Below are 19,564 nucleotides of genomic sequence, written 5' to 3'. Positions count from 1 at the left end.
GGGGATTCAGGCACAGGCAGGGCTCAGGGCCAGAGGCTCCCCAGCCCACTCCTTAGACTCCCGTCACCTGAGTGAAATAAGTGCCCCTTCCCCACCAAGGACTTTTCCACAAAAACTAGGCAGATGGGGGTCTCTATCTCTAATAACCATTATAATCCTGATAGTCACCAAACTACATTACCATCAGTAGTGCCAAATCATAGTCTTTGAATCAGATTATAAACCACATGGGGAAAAAAATCACTCCTAGACTGCTGTTCTTTCTTGAACTCAAAAATGCCCCAGAGGTAACTTAGCAGCACAGCTGTTACCCAGGCCACTGCTCTCATTCCAGCAGCAGCATATGCAAATATGTGACCACGCAGCTGGGTTTAAAATTATGTTCCTCATGGAGCAATAGAAGCCTGAAGAAATGTTCCTACAGAGAGGCTCTATAACAAATAAGATAAAGGTGAAAATGCCCCGTATGATGCCTAGCTCCTTAAACTTCTAAATTAAAAGAGTAATTACTAAAGTTTTAATGTGAAAGGTTATATGTTCTGCTATTACTGATCTAAATGAAAAAATTAAATATTAAGATTATCAATATTGCTCAGATATAAATGATTGCTTTTACAGCCTCTAAATAAAGGACTGCTTTAGGGGACTGTGACACTGATGAAGATCAATTTGTACATTTGGTCATTAATCACCGTTTCCTAATTGGGTTTAATTTGACTACTGCTCATTAGGGTTATAAACCAACTCACTCATTTAATTGTGATTAAATTCAGTAGTTGGACTTCTATGGTACAATGAACAAATAGCTAAAGATAATTTTGCTCTTAAAATAGCACATAAGACTTATGTTTCAATGAACTCTAAACACAAAATTTACTTTATGATGAGTCCTTCAAAAAAGCTCAACAATGTTTCTTTCTCTTAATAATTAAAAAGAAACCTTCAGATTTCACAAGGTTTTACAAATGCCCTCTAGGAAAAGGTTCTCACAGCCTGTCCCTGCCAGAACCAGCTGTGACTGACATCTTCCCAAAGGCTTGAATTTCCATTTTTTTAAAATATGAAATAACCAGGTTTCGTGTGCATACCAGTTTGAAAAGCAATATATGACCTTTAAGAGCTTATACTGAACTTCCTTCTCTTTCATTTCGTGGACTTAATTATCAGCCACTCAGTACAGAGTGAATTTTGACTGATAGTCCCAAACTGGGACTACTTCTCGATCAGTCAGATGAAAGCAACTTAATAGTTGAAGAGGGAAAAAAGAAAAAAAGGCAAGTCACTATAAGTCCGCATGGCATATCAAAATCCACAGACACACTGTACTGAGACAAGGGTTCGAATCCCAGTATTTAATTACTCATGGGGAAGTCACATGAATTTTTCAATCCTCCATAAAATAGGAAAACATTTCTGACTTTGCAGGGTTGCTGCAACTAATACAAAAAGAATGTAAGTAAAAGTTTATCATAGTGCTTGACGTAAGATTTCAAGAGTTTTTTCTTTCTTCCCATACTGTCTTTAATCAGGGGTGGGGAACTTTTTCTGCCAAAGGACATTTGGATATTTGTAACATCAAATATTGGGTATTGTGAGCCATACAAAATTAGCCTGCTTAAAAATTAGCCTGCTCTATTTTGTCAAACATTTAATTAACTCACCCCTATGCCTTGGCAGGGCCAAACCAAATGATTGTATGGTCCGTGAACCGGACATTCGCCACCCCTGGACTATATGATGTACTGATGATTTCACAGCCAGATGAAATGTAAAAATTATTTATGAATAAGTTAGTTTGTTTATAAATGACCTACCACAGATTTTTATATGGTGATCATTTGTGTAAACTATGAAATATATTATTTTCAATGACTTCCTAAACATGACCTTTTTGCCTATCTTAATTTGAAATGTTAAAAAAAATAGAAAAAATATGAAGATCTATCTCTGCCCTTCCTGAACTGCTGCTGTGCCTGATAAGAGGAACTAAATGTTATGACTATCGGGAATTGGCATGATTTGTGTCTGGCAGCGGAGGCTTACACAAACACAAGTCACCCTTTTGGATTCAAAAAAGAAGATGGGAAAAACAACCATGAGGCCCAGCCTAGATCTGCAGTCAGGACATGGCAGAGTCCAGGTCCCTCTGCAAAGTAAAAGCCACTGAGCACACTTCCCAAACACCACTGGCACAGGGGTGTGGACAGCACCTTGCAGGGCGGGGGTAGGGGGATGGCAAGGTTCTAGGCCTACTGGGGAGCTTCTGCCCAGTGACCTCATGACCCCCTCTCTGGCCTAGGGCACAGAGCAAACGCAAACAGGTCAGGTCTCTGACATTCGGCCATCCCCTTGACACAATTCGAGGGGTGCAGGAAGGAGGGAGATGGAAAGGGTATTCACTTTGTCTCCTTTGACCTTGTGTTCAAACAAAGTAGTACCTGAAGCAGCCAGCTCTGAATTAAAGCATGAAAATACACACACACACACACACACACACACACACACACACAGCCCCGTCCATCTTGGTCTACAACTTGGTTGTTTTTGCACATAACAGATCACCTCATTTACCAACCCAGTGGCAAAGACCGATTTACTGACTGTCCACAGCATTCTCAGCAGCACACAAGACACTGGGGGTGAAATGTACTAAAAAAGACAAGGTTCATGGAAGTCACTTTCTGGTGTCACTATGCTATCCACCTACTCACTAACCATCCCTACCCTTAAGCACACTCACAGACACAAGCTCTGGCTAGGGAATCAGTAAGAACTTGTTGGACAAGTGCAGTGGTGGGGGGTGCGGAGATGTAACAGTTGCTTATACTCCACAAGTACCTGATGGATAAGAAAAACCTTCCCCACAAAAATGCCTCCTTCTCCCACTGGAAGCAGAAGTTCATAATCAAGTCAGGGGAAAGCCGGATGGCGGGGTACCGGGGCCGCCCCATGATGGTGCAAACCCAGTGGGCGCACAGGTGACTATATGCAGATTGAGGTCAACTGAAAAGCTTCCAGCGGGTCATAAAGCAGGTACGTTTTTTTACACCCCAGTGCAGTGGCCCCTGTTTCCACCCACATCCTGACCACAGTGATGGGCCTCAAAAGCAAGGGCTGCCGGAGGATGGGTGTTTCTAAATAAAACAAAAAGCAGCCTCCTCTGAGGCTTCGCACTTGGCTGCGAACAAACTCAAGTGCTGAAATGTGCGACTGCATCATGGGAGCATTTGAAACTATGGCAGAAATTAAATCACCGGGAAAAATTAATGCAAAGCTGCTGCGACAGTCCTTTGTAGAATTAAATTTATAGTCTGCAGGAATAATTATATTCATTTGTTTTCTCTTATTTATTTATTTATTTTTACCTTGTCCTTCTGGAGTTTCACCAAAGGGGTTCACTTCCACCTGTGTAGCATCAATTTTCAGGAAGAGGTTATACAGCTTCTTAATTTCATCTGCAGCCTAAACGTGATCAAGTGAAAAGAAATTACACCAAAGCAGTAGAAGAACACTTATTCTGCTGGATTAATGAAAGCTGAAAAATTACACGTTCTGTCTTTATTTTCAGTTAGGTTTTCTGAAGGGGAAAACAGAAAAGCACAGTATTTTCATTTCCGCTGCTATTCATTAGAAGGAATTGCTCCACGTTCCTCCAGACACCAGAAAAGTCCATTATCAAGACAACAACGTATTTCCAGTATGGCTTAAAAACGCTGGTAATCTTTCTGTAAATTACCATGTTCCTATTAGCTGAGCTATGCCACAATGTGAGCTACAATCATTAATACAAACAAGCTCCATTTAAGTAAAAGGTAAACATGATTTTGAGAGTTTATAATAACTAGGTTTTCCTAATTACGCTGGAATTAGACAGTTATTATATTCATCAATTCAAACTTATAATCTGTGAAACAATTACTGAGAGTCCAATGGAAACTGCTGCAAGAAAGGAAGATGGAGTCCTAACCGTCCGTGAATGAGCAGCGCAGTTCAACTGAAAACAGTGTGCCCACGGGCAGACACCAGAAAGCAGGATGTCCAGTTTCCCAGAGGTGGTGCCGACTTCATGTTCCTCACTCTGCTTGAAGTTCACCCCCTCATTCACGCTTTTCAACCAGGATGTCTGAACTGCTGAGTCTCAGCACCCTGGCACTGTGTGACCTGGGCTCGGGACGACAGGAATGGGCATGACACCACCTGGAGAGCTCACGCCTGCACATGCACAGCCTGGGGCACCTCACAGCAAGGCTGCGACCACGCGAGTGGCAGCCACCAGTCTCCTCTGGGCTCGGTCTCATTCCTGGCCGTGGCATCCCCTTGGCTGCAGTTTTGCTGGTGGTTCCAGCCCTGCGTAATTTGTCCTCAGAAACACGTGGCTTTCCCCCTCTCTCCTCTGCACATCGGGGGAGATGGCTCTAGCAGGCTGAGTTTCCAAGGCTCTTGGGCTCAGCCCAACAATGGGAGGTAGCAGTGGGAACCAGGAGGTGGGGCGGGGGTGGTGGTGGAACAAAGCTCTCCTCCCCTCTCTCTGCCCAGGGCAGCATCTCCTGCTCTGACTTCAGCTCCCACCATACCGGCCAGGGCTCCATTTCTGTGCCCCAGTGTCCAGCGACACCCGCCTGCTGTCCCCAAGCACGCAGGTACCAACAATGGCTGTTGTTTAGCTCTACAGTGCCTCTGTCCACTCTGAAATGTCTCAGCTCTGACATCTCTATCTGTGCAACCAATTCCTCGAATAAAGTCCCACCGGGCAAATGACGAGAGTGGTTTCTTTGTCCCACTAAACTGAAGAACTGGAGATGTGATGCGTGTTATTCACTTTATATAATTTGTAAACCTCCTTAAATCCCAACCTGAAACTCAGTGGACATAAACAAACATACATAATGAGTAAGACTGAATATTTTTTTAAATGTGCTTTTATTGCTTTCAGAGAGGAAGGGAGAGGGAGAGAGAGAAACATCAACGATGAGAGAGAATCACTGATCGGCTGCTTCCTGCATGCCCCAGGCATATGCCCTTGACCAGAATCAAACCTGGGACCCTTCAGTCTGCAGGCCAACGCCCTATACACTGAGCCAAACCGGCTAGAGGAAGACTGAATGTTTTTTAATATTAATTTCTGGGGGGCAAGATAATACAGACATGACACAAATTCCCCAGGCACACCAAAGTCTGCCTCGAGCCTCCCTGGACTCCCGGCCACACAGCTCCTGTAGCTCCGCTCCGCAGCCACCTGACCAGTGGGTGCTACGCTGGAGATTATATGCACATGCCAGCATGCACATTCCTCACTCATCTTTTTTACGAAAACAAATTTGTGTCTATACCTTCTGTTTTTAATAGATTTTAAAGAGCCGTCATCAGCAACACAAACAGAGCAATCTTATTCTCTGAAATGGCTGCATGATACTTGTTGTGTGGATGTATCATAACTCTTTTAACGTGGCTCCTTACTAATGGCTCCTTGGCTTCCAATAGTTTGACATTCCTTCAAATGCCTCCTCACCTGTATTTGCATGTACATCATACATGTGATTAAACGCCTGTAGGGAAACTTGTCGGAATTGGAACAAAGAGGGATGTGGGCATTTTAATAATAAAAGACTATCATAAATTGTTCTTGATAAAAGCTGCCACTAATTCCCCTCCCACAAACCAGCTCCTCGGAGTGTCCTAACCACAACCATCAGCTCTTGGGAGCGCCCAATGTGCCAGGGGAAATGCATCTCCCACACGCAGTTTTAACTGAAATTTCTCTTATTAAGGAGGGAATTTGATATTATTCTATGAGCTTAGGAGACATTTGTATTTCCTTTTCTGTGAATTCTGCCCATTTTTTTCGTTTGAGATTTTACTCTTTTTCTTATTAATCTACATGAAGGTGTTTTTACATGAAAGAAATTACCTCATTATCTCATATCAATTGCAAGTATTTTTCTCCTTTATCTTTTGCCCACATTTTTGTTATTTCTGCCACATGGAAATTTGATAGTGATGACACTCTTTTCTTCTATAGCGTCCGACTTTGTGTCAATGTACAAAGGCTGGTCCCACTTCAAGTGTTAAAACAATCCTCTGTTATTTTTTCAAAGACTCTTTAAAATTTCCTTTATTTAATGTTTACTTTTTTAAAATCCAAACTTTAGATTTTATTTGAGTTACACTGCAAAGCTGGTAAGTAACACACTCTTGACTGTTTTTTGTACTTTTACGGTTTTTCTAAGCCATCGGTGTGCTGGCAGCGTGCGTCCTGGAGACGCACTCTGCCTATCCTGACCCCACTGCAGGCCCTGCACTGGCACAGCCTCCGCCCTCGGTGCTCAGCAAGCATTGCATAAGCAGAGGTTAACAATGAGGAGAAACTACATGAAAGAAATGACTTCTGGGTGCATAAACGTATAAGATCTTATCTCAGCTGTTTTAAAGCCTTCTCTTTTTTTAAACACACATACCATAAAATTCATGGGCTCAACTATTTGTATGTGTACAGTTCTGCAGTGTCAAGGATATTTACATTTTTGTGCAACCAAGCTCCAGAACGTTCCATCCAGCAAAACTGAAACTCCATACCCGATGCGTAGTAATTGCCCATTCTCCCCACCTCCTGCCTGACAACCACCAATCACCTTCTGTCACTAGAATTTCACTATTCATATACACACGTAAATAGAATCATACCTATTTGTCTTTTTGTGACTGGCTAATTTCTTTTTTTTATTGCTTTTATTTTATTGTATTGTGGTGAATTGGTTAATAAAATTACATAGGTTTCAGGTATACAGGTCTATAAAGCATCATCTGAAGACTGTATTGTGTGTTCACCACCCCAGGTCAAGTCTCCTCCCACCACCATTTATCCCCCCTTTACCATCTTCTACCTCCCGCACCCCTTTCCCGCTGGTGACCACCATGCTGTTGTCTGTGTCTATGGGTTTTTTTTCTTTGCTTCATCCTTCACCTTTTCACCCAGCCCCCAACGCAAGGCCGATGTTCTCAAGGCTCAGCCATGCTCAGCACATCATGATCTGCTTTTTCAAGGCTGACCCACCTTCCATTGTACACACACACATCATACTTTATTTATCCATTCGTTTATCAATGGGCACCTGGGTCACTGCAAAGCTCCCTAAGCCTATCAACCGAGGTCAGAAGCAGCCTGGATTTTCTGCACTTAATGCCATTGCAATTATACATTAACAAAGCACTTATGGGGGCGGGAGTCCCCCACTATTGTAACTGTATATTCTTGTACAAATTGCATATTCTTGAAATATAAACATGTTTTGAGCAGGGAGGAAGCATAATGAAATCGTGTTGTAAGAACGACAGGGAGCACCAGCCGGGCTTGGAGACACGCCTTATTCCAAGGCAATACTAACTGACTACAGGGGCTGGGCAGGTTGTCGGTCTGACCAGGTGTAAAACAGGAAATGGCAGGACTGTGGCAAGTTGAGGTTACCTCCCCTGCTTTGTAAATGTGTTCAAATTTAAAGAAACAATTAAACACAAGCCACAGAAACCATTCTGCCGAGGACTGTACCATCAGCCAGGTGGCACTGCCACCCGTGACCTGGGGTCATCACACACTACGCAGGGAAGGTGTTTTCTTGCCTTTGGCCACCAATTAATGTTATTTTAAGGTTGCTGGTTACAACCTGAAAGTTAAGGTTGCAACAAACAATTAAAAAGTTAAAATGCCTAAATTCAAATATCCTTGAGAACATATGCTTCATACCATGACGATTTATAAGTGTCTTCAAAAACGTTTGGACAGGTTTAAAAAAAAATAACTATCTTTCTTGCATTCCAGAAACGAATATCATGAGCATTCACTCATGGTTCCTAAAGCTGGTGGAGATACAAACACTCCTGGGGTTCGTGTGGGTTTTCACTTGGCCCACTGGGTCATTTCCTCAGCTTCAATCCTAGAGGCTGGAGGTGACGATTCATGGTGGCAGTGTTTCAGAAATTAGTAATACAGATGATAACTAAGACAACATGAGGAACTTGTGAATTTTGGGTCCTGTTCAGCTTTCCATGGCTTAGTCTTTTCAACCCATTCTTGCTGAAGCGGATTTTCACCAGAACACCTACTTGGTGGTTATTATGCAAGGTGATATTTATTTTTATTAAAACTTACATCAGCTTTTAGAGACATCAGGCATGAGTCACAGGACAGACATAATTAAATTTATAGATAATCATTTTATATGCTGTTCATCCATGAGTTGAGGTGCCTCCTCCAAACGCCCAAACTGCATCCTAGATCAGCCTTGGGCAAACTACGGCCCGCGGCCCGGATCCGGCCCGTTCAGCTGTTCTATCAGGCCCGCGGAGCCGAAAGAGTGGAGGGTTCTCTTGCTCTCCCCTCCGCTCCTTTACTTTGAATTTATATTAGTTCACACAAACACTCCATCCATGCTTTTGTTCCGGCCCTCCGGTCCAGTTTAAGAACCCATTGTGGCCCTCGAGTCAAAAAGTTTGCCCACCCCTGTACCTAGATGAAACTTAAATAACTTTCAGTCTTATTGAATCTGCAAGGTCTCTAAGATTACCATTTCTTTACCAAAGGACCAGAACTTGATATTCATTTAAAGTGCTTTCCCTTCTCAGGTGCTGTCTCCATGGCCCGCTGAGCCAGACGGTGGTGGGGACTCACCTTCCCTGTGTCCAGGCCCAGCAGGGTGGGCAGCACCTGCTCAGTGCTTCCTCCACTTTTGCTGAGCAAGTGAGGATGCAAAGTCTTTCATGTAGCCAGCAATGAAACAACAAACAATGTGAATTAAAAATGTAATTAAGAAATATAATGATAATTAGCTACTAATGACCACTGAGAACTTGCATGTTCATCTTCCTTTCATTGGTAACTCACTTAAAACCTAAGTTGTTTGGGGCATTGGGAAAACAAGATTCAGACCTTTAACAGCCATAAATAACCTAATTTTCTCTTATAATGCTTTTGGGGAGGAAGGTGGTGTCTTAAGAGGTACACAATACTATTACTGCCTTCCCTGGAACTCTGTTATGTTCACCTTCTGCGCTTTGAAATTATGTGGCCAGCAGATCTGGCCCCTCCAGATCTGTCCTCCTGCCCTTACAGCTACCTGCTGCAACCTCCCGACGCATCTCTTCAAAGGAGCATCCTAGATGTGCTACTTCACTGATCCACGCATATGACAGCTGCTTCTTGGGCACTTCATACATCTGCAAAGCACATTCCTACCAACAACAGCAGCGAGAAGATGGAAGTCCTGTGTCCCCTTATGACCCAGCAAAGGCAACTGCAGATGGCTAAGGGCACCACAGATCAGCCAAGGGAAATGGGCACAGAACCAGGGCACTGAGCACATGGCGCTTACTGAGGGCAGGGAGCTGGAACACGCGGCTATGTGAGAGGGGCTCCGGTGAGCCTGCTGACACAAGGAGCCACTCATTCAATAAATAATACAGTTATGGCCTCATTCCCAAGAGATAAAACCAATGGCTGTAGCCCTTATCCAAGAGCCGTCCAGCATCGCCCTTTCACTACCTTGGCATCCTTGCCAGCCTCGAAATGACAATTAGCTTCTCTAACTGTTCACTGAATCCCAAGTGTACCTTCTCCTGAGGTTTAGACCAGATGATCCTGTCCCCTTTGGCCTCCTGAATATTTATTTTCCAAGGGAACCTTGCTTCCCATCTTTAAATAAGTACTCTCCTCTCTTTAACTTTTTAAAATTTTATTCAATTTACTTGGGTGACATTGGTTACTAAAATTATATAGATTTCAGATGTACAATTCTATAATACATGTCTGTATATTGTATTATGTGTTCATCACCCAAAGTCAAGTCTCCTTCCTTCACCTTTTACCTCTCCTTTATCCTCCTCTACCTTCTCCCATTCCTCTCCTCACCCACTTCCTCTATGGTAATCACCATAATGTTGTCTGAATCTATGAGGTTGTTGTTTTTTGTTTCTTAATCCTTTAAATTTTTTCACCAAGCCCCCCAACTGCCTCCCCCTCTAACAGCTGGCAGTCTATTCTGTGTATCTATGAGTCTGTTTCTATATTGTTTGTTTTGTTCATTCGATTCCACATATAAATGAAATAAGGTTTTTATCTTTCTCTGTTTATTTCTCCAGGTCCATCCATGGTATTTCATAATACTCTCCACGTCCATCCATGATGTCACAAAAGGTAAGATTTCCTTCTTTTTTATGGCTGAGTAGTATTCCATGGTGTACATGTAGCACAGCCTTTTTATCCACTCACCTATTGATAGGCACTCGGGCTGCTTCCAAATTGTGGCTATCCTGTATTATAAAAAGCCTGTGGTCGTGACGCCCTCACGCCATAACGATCAATCAGCAGGAGACTGCATGCATGTGCGCGGTGGGCGGAGCCGCCACGTTTCTCCGGAGATGGGGCGGAAGTGGGGAGGCGCCCGGAGGAGGCAGGACCATACCATGGTGGGGGTGAGAGCCCGTAGTGACCCCCTCACCAGTCCTTCGCCACCCACCACTCACACTCAGAGTGCCCCGCCGCCCAACTGCCAGGGGAAGGAGCGCAGAACGCACGCTGCCAGGAAGCGGCGCTTGAAACTCTGCAACAGGCACAAGGCTTCCCTGCTCTCCTCTGGTACCATGACAGGGCGGAAGCAGGGAGGTGCCTGGAGGAAGTGGGACCATCTTGTGGTGGGGAGGGTGGGGGTGAGAGCCTGTAGCGCCCCCCTCACCAGTCCTTCACCACCCACTGCTCGCACTCAGCACTCTTGCCGCCCACCAGCCAGGGTAAGGAGTGTAGTGTATCCGCCACCAGGAGGCTGCACTTGAAACTCTGCAGGAGGTGGGAGGCTTCCACGCTCTCCTCCTCCGGCGCCTTGACAGGGCGGAGCCACCGCATTGCTCCAGAGATAGGGCAGAAGCAGGGAGGTGCCCAGAGGAGGTGGGACCAGCCCAAGGTGACTCACGGGACCGAGGGCGGGGCTTGAAGTGGCCAGAGCAGGGCAGAGGGGTCAGGGGTAGGGCCAGGCGCGCTCAAGCGCTGGGTGGAGAGGTTAGGGTGTCAAGGCAGGGCGGCAGGTGGGTGGGTGGGGTGCACGCGGGTGGGCAGGGCCACGTGATTTCACGCGCCAGGTCACTAGTTAGAAATAATACTGCAATGTACATATATTCCATTGAATCAATATCTCAGGTTTCTTCAGATATATTCCCAGAAGTGAAATCACTAGGTCTTATGGCAGTTCCATTTTTATTTTTTTGGAAGACCATACTGTCTTCCACAGTGGCTGCACCAATCTGCATTTCCTCCAACAGGGCATCCTCACCAATACATTTATTGGGTTCCTCTTGTTTGGGGACTCTCTGGGCTTCCTGAACTTGTAAGTCTATTTCTTTCACCAGGTAGGGGAAGTTTCCTGTCATTATTTCTTCAAATAGGTTTTCAATAACTTGCTCTCTCTCTCTCTTCTCCTTCTGGCACCCCCATAATGTGAATGTTGGTATCCTTGAAATTATCCCAGAGGATCCTTACACTATCTTCTTATTTTTTTATTCTTTTTTCTTTTGGCTCTTCTGATTGGGTGTTTTTTGCTCCCTCATATTCCAAATCCTTGATTTGATTCTTGGAATCTTCTACTCTACTGTTGAATCTCTGTAAATGATTCTTTATTTCAGTTAGTGTATGATTAATTTCTGACTGGTCCTTTTTCATATCTTTGAAATTCTCACTAAATCCCTTGAAGCTCTCATTAAGATACTTGAGCATCCTTATAAACACTGTTTTGAACTCTGTTATTTAGCAGTTTGCTTGCTTGCATTTCATTTAGTTCTTTTTCTGGCGATTTCTTCTGTTCTTTCATTTGTGACATGTTTCTTTGTCTCTGCATTTTGGCTGCGTCCCTGTGTGTTTCTATGTATTAGGTTGAGCTGCTATGTCTCCTGGAATTGGAAGAGTGGCTTTGTATAATAGGTGTCCTGTAAGGCCCAATGGCTCAGTCTCCCCAGTCATCTGAGCTGGGCATTCTAGGTGGACCCCTGTGTGGGCTCTGTGCACAGTCTTATAGTTGAGCCTTCATTGCTGTTGGCATCACTGGGAGGAGTTGACCTCATGCTAACTGGCTGTGAGGACGAGCTGAAACTATAGTGGAAGAGCTGCTGTACAGAAAACAAGCCTCTGGAGCAGGACTTGCTTCAGTGGGGCTTTGGTGCTCACTGAGTCTGCCCCTTGAGTGTGTCACTTGTGCATGTGTAGAGTTGTAATCTGGTAGGGTCTGAAGCTGTCCACCATTACACTGGCTCTGAGGTCTCTCAGGAGGTGCAAAGTCAGTCATTGCCTGGGGCCATTCAACAGGAGCTACAGAGCAATCTGCATATGGCTGCTATTTATGTTGGGCTTGGAAATACCCAGGTGAGGCCAAGCTGTGAAGCAAGGAAGGCTGCTGCTAATGCCATGTCTTGGGCCTCTTATAGGTATGGGGCACAGTGACTCTAGCAACTGCTTGTTTGTGAAATTTTAGAAAAGTCTGAAGCCTGAGCTAGGACAGGCCATTCACATGGAAAAGCCACTGTAAACAGCTTGGGTGGGGCTGCAAATTGGATGGGGAGGTGTCTCAGGGAATCCCCTGGGTGGAGCTAGCTGTGTGAGCCATGCTGACAGAAACTCAGATATGACTGTCAGTCAGCTCAGCGATGTAGGAGGTCTCAGCATAGGAACAATGACACCTATGAGCACCTTTGTCTGGGAAAAACAATCCCCGAATTCTTGTTCAGATGCCAAACAATCTAGTTCCTCCCCGTATGTCCCTGGATCCTCCCAAGCCATTGCCTAGTGCTGGAGCTCAGAGGGAATGAGTCCATGTGAGGTTGTGTGCCAGCCCTTTAAGAGAACTGCCTGGGTCTGCAATAGCCTCTGTGTCATTCAGCCACAATCCCTGTTGGTTTTTGCAGCCCAAAGTTAAAGCAACTTCTCTTTCCAGCTCTGAAACCCTGGGCTGGGGGGCTGGTATGGGCCTGGGACCCCTTGCTCCTCACAAGGGGAGGCCTCCACAGCCGAGATATCCCTTCGGATTAGAAAAACACAACGCGTGGGTGTCAGACCAGCCTGTTCCATGCCTCTGGCCCCTCCTATCAGACTCAATGTGCTTTCTTCTTTAATTCTCTAGTTGTAGGACTCCCATTCAGCCAGATTTCAGGTGGTTCTGAATGATGTCTTGAAACATACACATACTTAAAAGTTTTATTCTCCTTCACTCTCTATGATTTGCCTTATTGTCACTATTGAATATCCAGAAATAGAATCAATCAAAAGAAAAAGTAAAGATAAGAAAACAGTGCAATATCGTATTTTTTATTAAGGAATACTACCCAACTAAATGAAAGAAAATGTTCTGTAATTATCCTGGAGCCCTAGAGGGAAAACACACATGCTCACATATGCACACATACACACAGATACACACACACACACACACACACGCACAGGATCTTAGTAATGAAGGAGTTAAGAATAGCCACTAAGTCCTCCTGACTTAGCTATGGGACGAGGAAGCTGGCTATGCAGACAAGCAGTTAGGCTGCCCCAAGGGCAGTGCAGGGCTGTGATGCTCAAGACAGACTTTGCCTCAGCACCTCGGAAGCCAATTTGTCTGTCTCTGAAGTTTAGAGATATAATTACTAAATTGGTATGTTTTAAGTTGTTCTCAGTGAAATATCACCTTCATGCCATGCATACTCATCTCAAATGGCTAGTAGCTATGAAAGCATACCAAGTTATGTGTGTTAGTAGTAACAATAATAACTGACCTGTCAGGGGGCTGAATTAGCACTTGCACACATCAGTGTACTCAGTCCTTGCAATAACCCTCTCAAAATTTCATCACCCCCACTTGATGCACTGACATTCAGATGGGCTGGATCACACATGTGCTCACGTGTTGGGTAGCAGTGTAGGGTTCAAACTCCGATCTGTCTGAGTATACAGCCTATGCTTCTAATCCCTGTGCTGCTGATTATAATTCATGGCCTGGAGCTGCAAGCTATAAAAAAGACAGAGACTAACATTCATAACAAAGTGTATGTGTCTGCAGGCAATACACACACACACACAAATATCACACCTACACACACGCCGAGATATATACATATATACACACACACACACCATAAACATCCTCTTTTGGAACACCAGAGAAATATTTTCTTCATCATAAACAACTGAATGGAAAAAGAATACAATAACGTATCTTGTTTCTGAGTAATTGAAGACAAATAAGCAAGTTCTCCAATGTTTTCTGAAACAAGTCAGACACAATGGCCTCCAATCACACAGGTACCTGGTTTTTCAAGTGCCCAAGGAAGCCTAAATTTTCTGCCATCCGCTGAGCTTGGCTGTCCTTTATCCCTTCCATAATGTCAATTTGCTCCTGGTAAAAGATGAATAAAATAAACAAAATTTAGACGGTCAAGTGAGAAGACAACCTCAAAATACCAGTGCTTCGCATTTATTTGCAAATGAGAGATGAAAGTGAGACACCTTCCCAGAGATCTCTGAGTGGGGCTCCTGCAGCTGCCTATGTGGCAGGTTTTAATTGGCAGACCATCTATAAAACAGCCTTTCCAAAAACTGTACTTCTTCAGGGGGCATGCTGACAAGACAATCGGATGCCAGTGTTCACTTTTAATTACTATACAGATGGCATTGACAAATATTTAGTCAGTTAATTTTTATGGCGTCTTTTGGAAGGCTTCCAAAGTAAGGTTTCTCCAGCCTAATGCTGCTGCTAAGGTTAGAGCTTGCCACACAGATAAAATATTAGCTTATGATGTAAACACTGTATCGATGATGAAAATGATGAATGCTTCCGCTTTACATGTGCTATTCTCTCCTCGATACTAGGCACTGCTCACAAACGAACATTATTTCACATATTCTCTTAATAAATGGAATGGCTTGTGTGTTTTTTAAAAATATTTTTATTGATTTTTAGAGAGAGAGGAATGAAGAAGGAGAGAGAGAGAAACATCAATGTGAGAGCACAACATCGATCTGCTGCCTCCTGTACGCCTCCTGCCAGGGATCGAGCCCGCAACCCAGGCACGTGCCCTAACGAGGGGTCAAACCAGTGGCTTTCAGTGCATGGGATGATGCGCGACCAACGGAGCCACACCGGCCAGGGCAGGAATGGCCTGTTTTAAATCATACCAACTAGGTATTACAGGCATCCCACTCTTTTCAGAAGTCTGTTTTGCTCCTTCCCTTTTATCTGTTTTCATTAACCAAAAAAAATCTAAAGAGGATTTCTGCTTTCCCAAAAAATGGCTAAAGGTGAAAACAGTGCTCAGTGTTTGTTTTGCTGCAGTCCTGGAGGCAGCGCATCCTGGGCAGCGAGGGCCCTGCCCAGCTCGTTCCCGGGACCACGCCTGCATCCAGCCTCCATCACTGGGAAATGAGTCTGTGAGCTCTGGGCTTCCTCAGTCTACTTTGTGCATCGTCCTAAGGTAAATTCTGCTTCACTCTCCATCATTTCAGCTTACAAACGGTTTCACAGGCGAGCTCTACTTTTGAAAAATGGGGGAAACCTACATGTAAGTCAGCCTGTAAAGTCTCAATTTAACTTCCAAGGCAGTTAACTTAAATATGTAACATTGGTAAAAATATTCTAAAACCAATCACCAAACTATCGGTGCTTTGTACAAAGAAGTTCAAGAAATAAATGTCACACTTTTTGAAGGAAAACAAAATCTCTTTCTAAATGAAATAATGAGTACTTATGCTAAAAATGTTAATGTGATTTTCCTGATACTAAGAACCCAGAATTAAAACCTGGAATTATAGTTCAGGAGGCCTTAGATTTTTTTTTACTACAGCTGAGGTAGGCCGAGAACACATCCCCTCGTTTAATTCTCACAATTCTCTGGGTGGCAATTACCCCCATTTTCATTTTACTGATTTAAACATAAAGCTTAGAGGTATCGGGAAACTTGCTGGCTAGTTGGGATTTTGCCTCAGATATTTTCGGCTAGAAACTAATCGATGTGAGAGAGGCACATTGTTTGGTTGCCTCCTGCACGCGCCCTGACCTGGGCCGAGGACTTAACCTGCGACCCAGGTACATGCCCTTGGCAGGGAATTGAACCTGTGACCCTTCGGCGATCTAACCACTGAGAGATACCAGCCAGGGCTATAAACTAATCTTGATATCAATAAAAGGAAAAAGAGTTAAAGGATTGAAAGAAACAAAGAATCTAGGCTTTTGAAAGATTCTGCTTAACATTGATGTTGTTGGAAGACATCCAGGCAACCACCAGCTTACATCTGGTCTCCTTGGAGCTTTTCTAATCATAATACTGTTAAGTGGGCAAAGGGAACAAAAAGGAAGTGGAACATCACAGTCTGTTTCCACTGTTTAATTCTTGGGACAGGCTGGGCGGAAAGGAACAAGGGAGAAAGAAAAGGCAGGAAGGAGAGAAGTAGGGAGGGAGGGCTAGGAAATCAAAGAAAAAGACCTTGCATAGTGAATGTCTCCATTCTACCAAACTTTCAACTGGATGGCTATTGAGAAAAAGCTCTTGACATCCTCAGGCCTTAAATCCCAGAGAGAGATGTATCACCACCAGCTTCAGACTCCACATTAAATATTTAACAGCTTCTACAACCTTCGATGAACATAGAATAGCCAGAAATCTGAACATACCTTAAAAATAAGTTCTGGACTTGAAGCTGCCACCTCTTCGATGTCCATGCCCCCCTGGGGGCTGCCCACCAGCACAGGGCCATTGCAGGACCGGTCCATCAGAATCGCAAAGTAGGTCTCTCTGGAAATGTTCAAGGCTTCAGCGACCATCACCTGCCAGGTAGGAGGAAAGGCAGATGAATTTTCAAGTTTCCACTTAGAAATCTAACAGACTTGCCTCACATGTGAAACAGCTTCCTTTATAGGCCCCTGAACCCGGTGCCTTAGCTTCCAGGACACGCTGGCTCTGCTCTGGGCGTGCGCCATGCTCATCCCTCCTCCTAACTGATCCTGTCAACGTGCTCATGTGACAGGTAGTGGATGGCCTCAAGGAACCTTCCCACTTTAATCTTATTTTTTCCTTCCTTGAGAATCCTGACACTTACGAAGACTCCAGGCGAGCAGCTGCTATTGTCATTTGAGACCCTAATAGCACATCCGTATTACCACACTGCTTTTTCCCAAATTGCTCTGATGCAAAACCCAGTCTGGTTGGCAAAGGATTCTTTTTCCAGTGTGCTCGATGCTTCCTAGGTTTGTGTACTCTGTCTCTTGGTTCACTGCATTAGTATTTCAATTTTTACTTTCTTTAAATGACAAATGTATCTGCTTGTTCAAAATTAATGCAAATGACACCAGAAGGAACTAAACGAGACAATGAAAGCAGCGGCACACATCCGCCCCGGCCCCAGCAGCCAGCATGGCCATGAGACCACTGGGAACTGATACTCCGAAGAGCTGCCCTTGCTCTGAGAGGACGTGGTCACCTGCCAGCACGTGACTGGGCAGCAGGCAAGTGGGGCGTCCTGGGCTGTGCGCAGTCTTACCAACGCTACGCAGCAGCCAGAGCAGGGGAACCACTACTACCTTTGTAGCCTTTTTCCTGGGCGCCTGCAAGTATTGCCCCCGTGGAATGACCCTGCACATGCAGACATACTATGTGCGCTCCAATGCCTTTCTTTCTTCTTGCTTTTAATTTTCTACAACTCAGACATCTTTCCAAGGCCGTTGTGATTATGTACTTATATGTTAATATGTATTTAACCACATCCCTAGTGACAGACATTTATATGGGCTTCAATTTTTCTACAGTGCTCCTTCGGTGAATATTTTTGTGCATATATCTTTGCTCATTTGTTTGAGTGCCTTGCAGATAGGGTACCTAAAAGGAAAATGGCTAGGTATTAGATTCTTTGTGTGGAAAATTTTGATAAGTACTCTCAAACTGCCCTGGAGAGAAAGGCTGTATCAACTTACAGTCACAAAAAGAATAGTAAAAGATGTCTTGGATGACTTTTAAAAGAAAATAAGAACTTTCATAAGTAATCAGTATTAGGAGTGGAAATAATAAAAGTACTTGCATTGCTTTTCCTAAAAGTACTTGAATAATAAGTTGCACAAAGAAAGTTGCAGGTTAAGGAGCATTAGTTTCTAGCTACCCAGATGCCACAAACACACTAAGGTCTAAGTTACCTAAAATGCGACAAATACAGGGTGGGGCAAAAGTAGGTGTACAGCAGTTTGTATGGAAAATAATACAACAATTAATAAATAATCAATATTTTTAAACTGTTCCCCATACTTACAACTGTAAACCTACTCTTGCCCCATCCCGTTTATAGTGATCTAAAAAGCTACAATGTAATGGATATAGAATTATTTTTAAAATTTTTATTGAATATATGACCAGTTAAAAATAAAATACCTTAATAGGGGCTTCATCCCGATTCTCTTGTGATAAATGGTAGCTTATGAGTATACAAGAGTCCTGGTGCACGAATTTGTGCACGGTTGGGATCCCTTGGCCTGGCCGGCAATCGGGGCCGGTGGGTTGGAGAGAGGGACCGCCGGAGGTTGGCCGGCCATGGGAGCACAATGACCACCAGTGGGCAGCTCCAGCGTAGAGTGTCTGCTCTCTGGTGGTCAATGCGTGACATAGCAACTGGTCATTCAGTCGACTGGTCATAATGGTCGCTTAGGCATTTATATATATATATATATATATATGCATATATGCCTAAGCGACCATATATATAATGCTTCTTGGCATATGGTGCTGGGATTACCTAGGACCATTTGATTAAAAGTTCACTTCCTAACACAGAGCTCGTCTATGAACAGATTTAGTGACTTTCAGGAGCTATTCTTAGAGGCAACATAACTTTACAACTTTAGGGTACCTGTCCTTCACGAGTCCTATTCTTATTCCTCTAAAGTGTTGGCAGGTGTGCTCTGGATTCCATCAGATCTGTGTGTGAAGACCCCGCTGGCTCACATGCTCCTGCTTGGTCTTTAGGAACTTCCCCAGGAAAGTGACAATGATTATCAACAGATAAATCAAGAAATTTTATATAAAGGCCAATTCTTTACATTATTATGCCATCTTAGGACCCGGGATGTCAGAACATTTTAGGAACTGTAACAGAGAAAACGGAAATGGAGCTTGAACACTCATCCCAGGAGCAGCTCAGTTACTAATAGATACATTTCAGAAAAGCTCCATCTGTGACTGACACCAGGCACACCACCAGTGCAGCCTTTCTGTGCTGTCCCAGTGCAGAAAGCTTTGAAACATGCTTGACCCTGATTGGATACTGAGCTGGTTTTGGTTTGCTGCTCAGACTGTGGCCGGAGGAGTGCCAGTGCACAGGCTCCTGGCAACACACCGTGGTCAGGTAAGATGAGCACATGCTCCGTGTTGGCGCTCCTCTCCTGGCCCCCCAACGCCGAGCACACACAGCATCTCAGCTCCCAACACTAACTACCCCACAAAACAGCCCACTAACCCAAAGGCACAGCTTTAGAAAAACACCCCATGGGCACAGAGGTATGAATGTGTCAAAATA

At 44.2% G+C, this 19,564-nt stretch overlaps 1 protein-coding gene across 3 annotated transcripts in view; it reads right to left on the bottom strand.

The window, feature by feature from the left end:
• The window catches only part of SUCLG2 (succinate-CoA ligase GDP-forming subunit beta), a 257,605-nt gene that overhangs the window by 96,823 nt on the left and 141,218 nt on the right, over positions 1-19,564 (bottom strand). For all 3 annotated transcript variants that reach the window (XM_080676555.1, XM_080676556.1, XM_080676557.1), the window contains exons 5-7: positions 16,680-16,832; positions 14,319-14,408; positions 3,366-3,462 (exon numbers count right to left, since the gene is read on the bottom strand). In XM_080676555.1, the coding sequence (XP_080532681.1) occupies positions 3,366-3,462; positions 14,319-14,408; positions 16,680-16,832 (340 nt within the window). The remainder of the gene's footprint in view (positions 1-3,365; positions 3,463-14,318; positions 14,409-16,679; positions 16,833-19,564) is intronic.

The sequence above is a fragment of the Plecotus auritus genome (genome assembly GCF_963455305.1).
Source record: "Plecotus auritus genome assembly, chromosome: 6".
Taxonomy (NCBI): Eukaryota; Metazoa; Chordata; class Mammalia; order Chiroptera; family Vespertilionidae; genus Plecotus; species Plecotus auritus.
The sequence above is the reverse complement of the archived record's forward strand: the minus strand, read 5'-3'. Positions and strand labels throughout refer to the sequence as shown.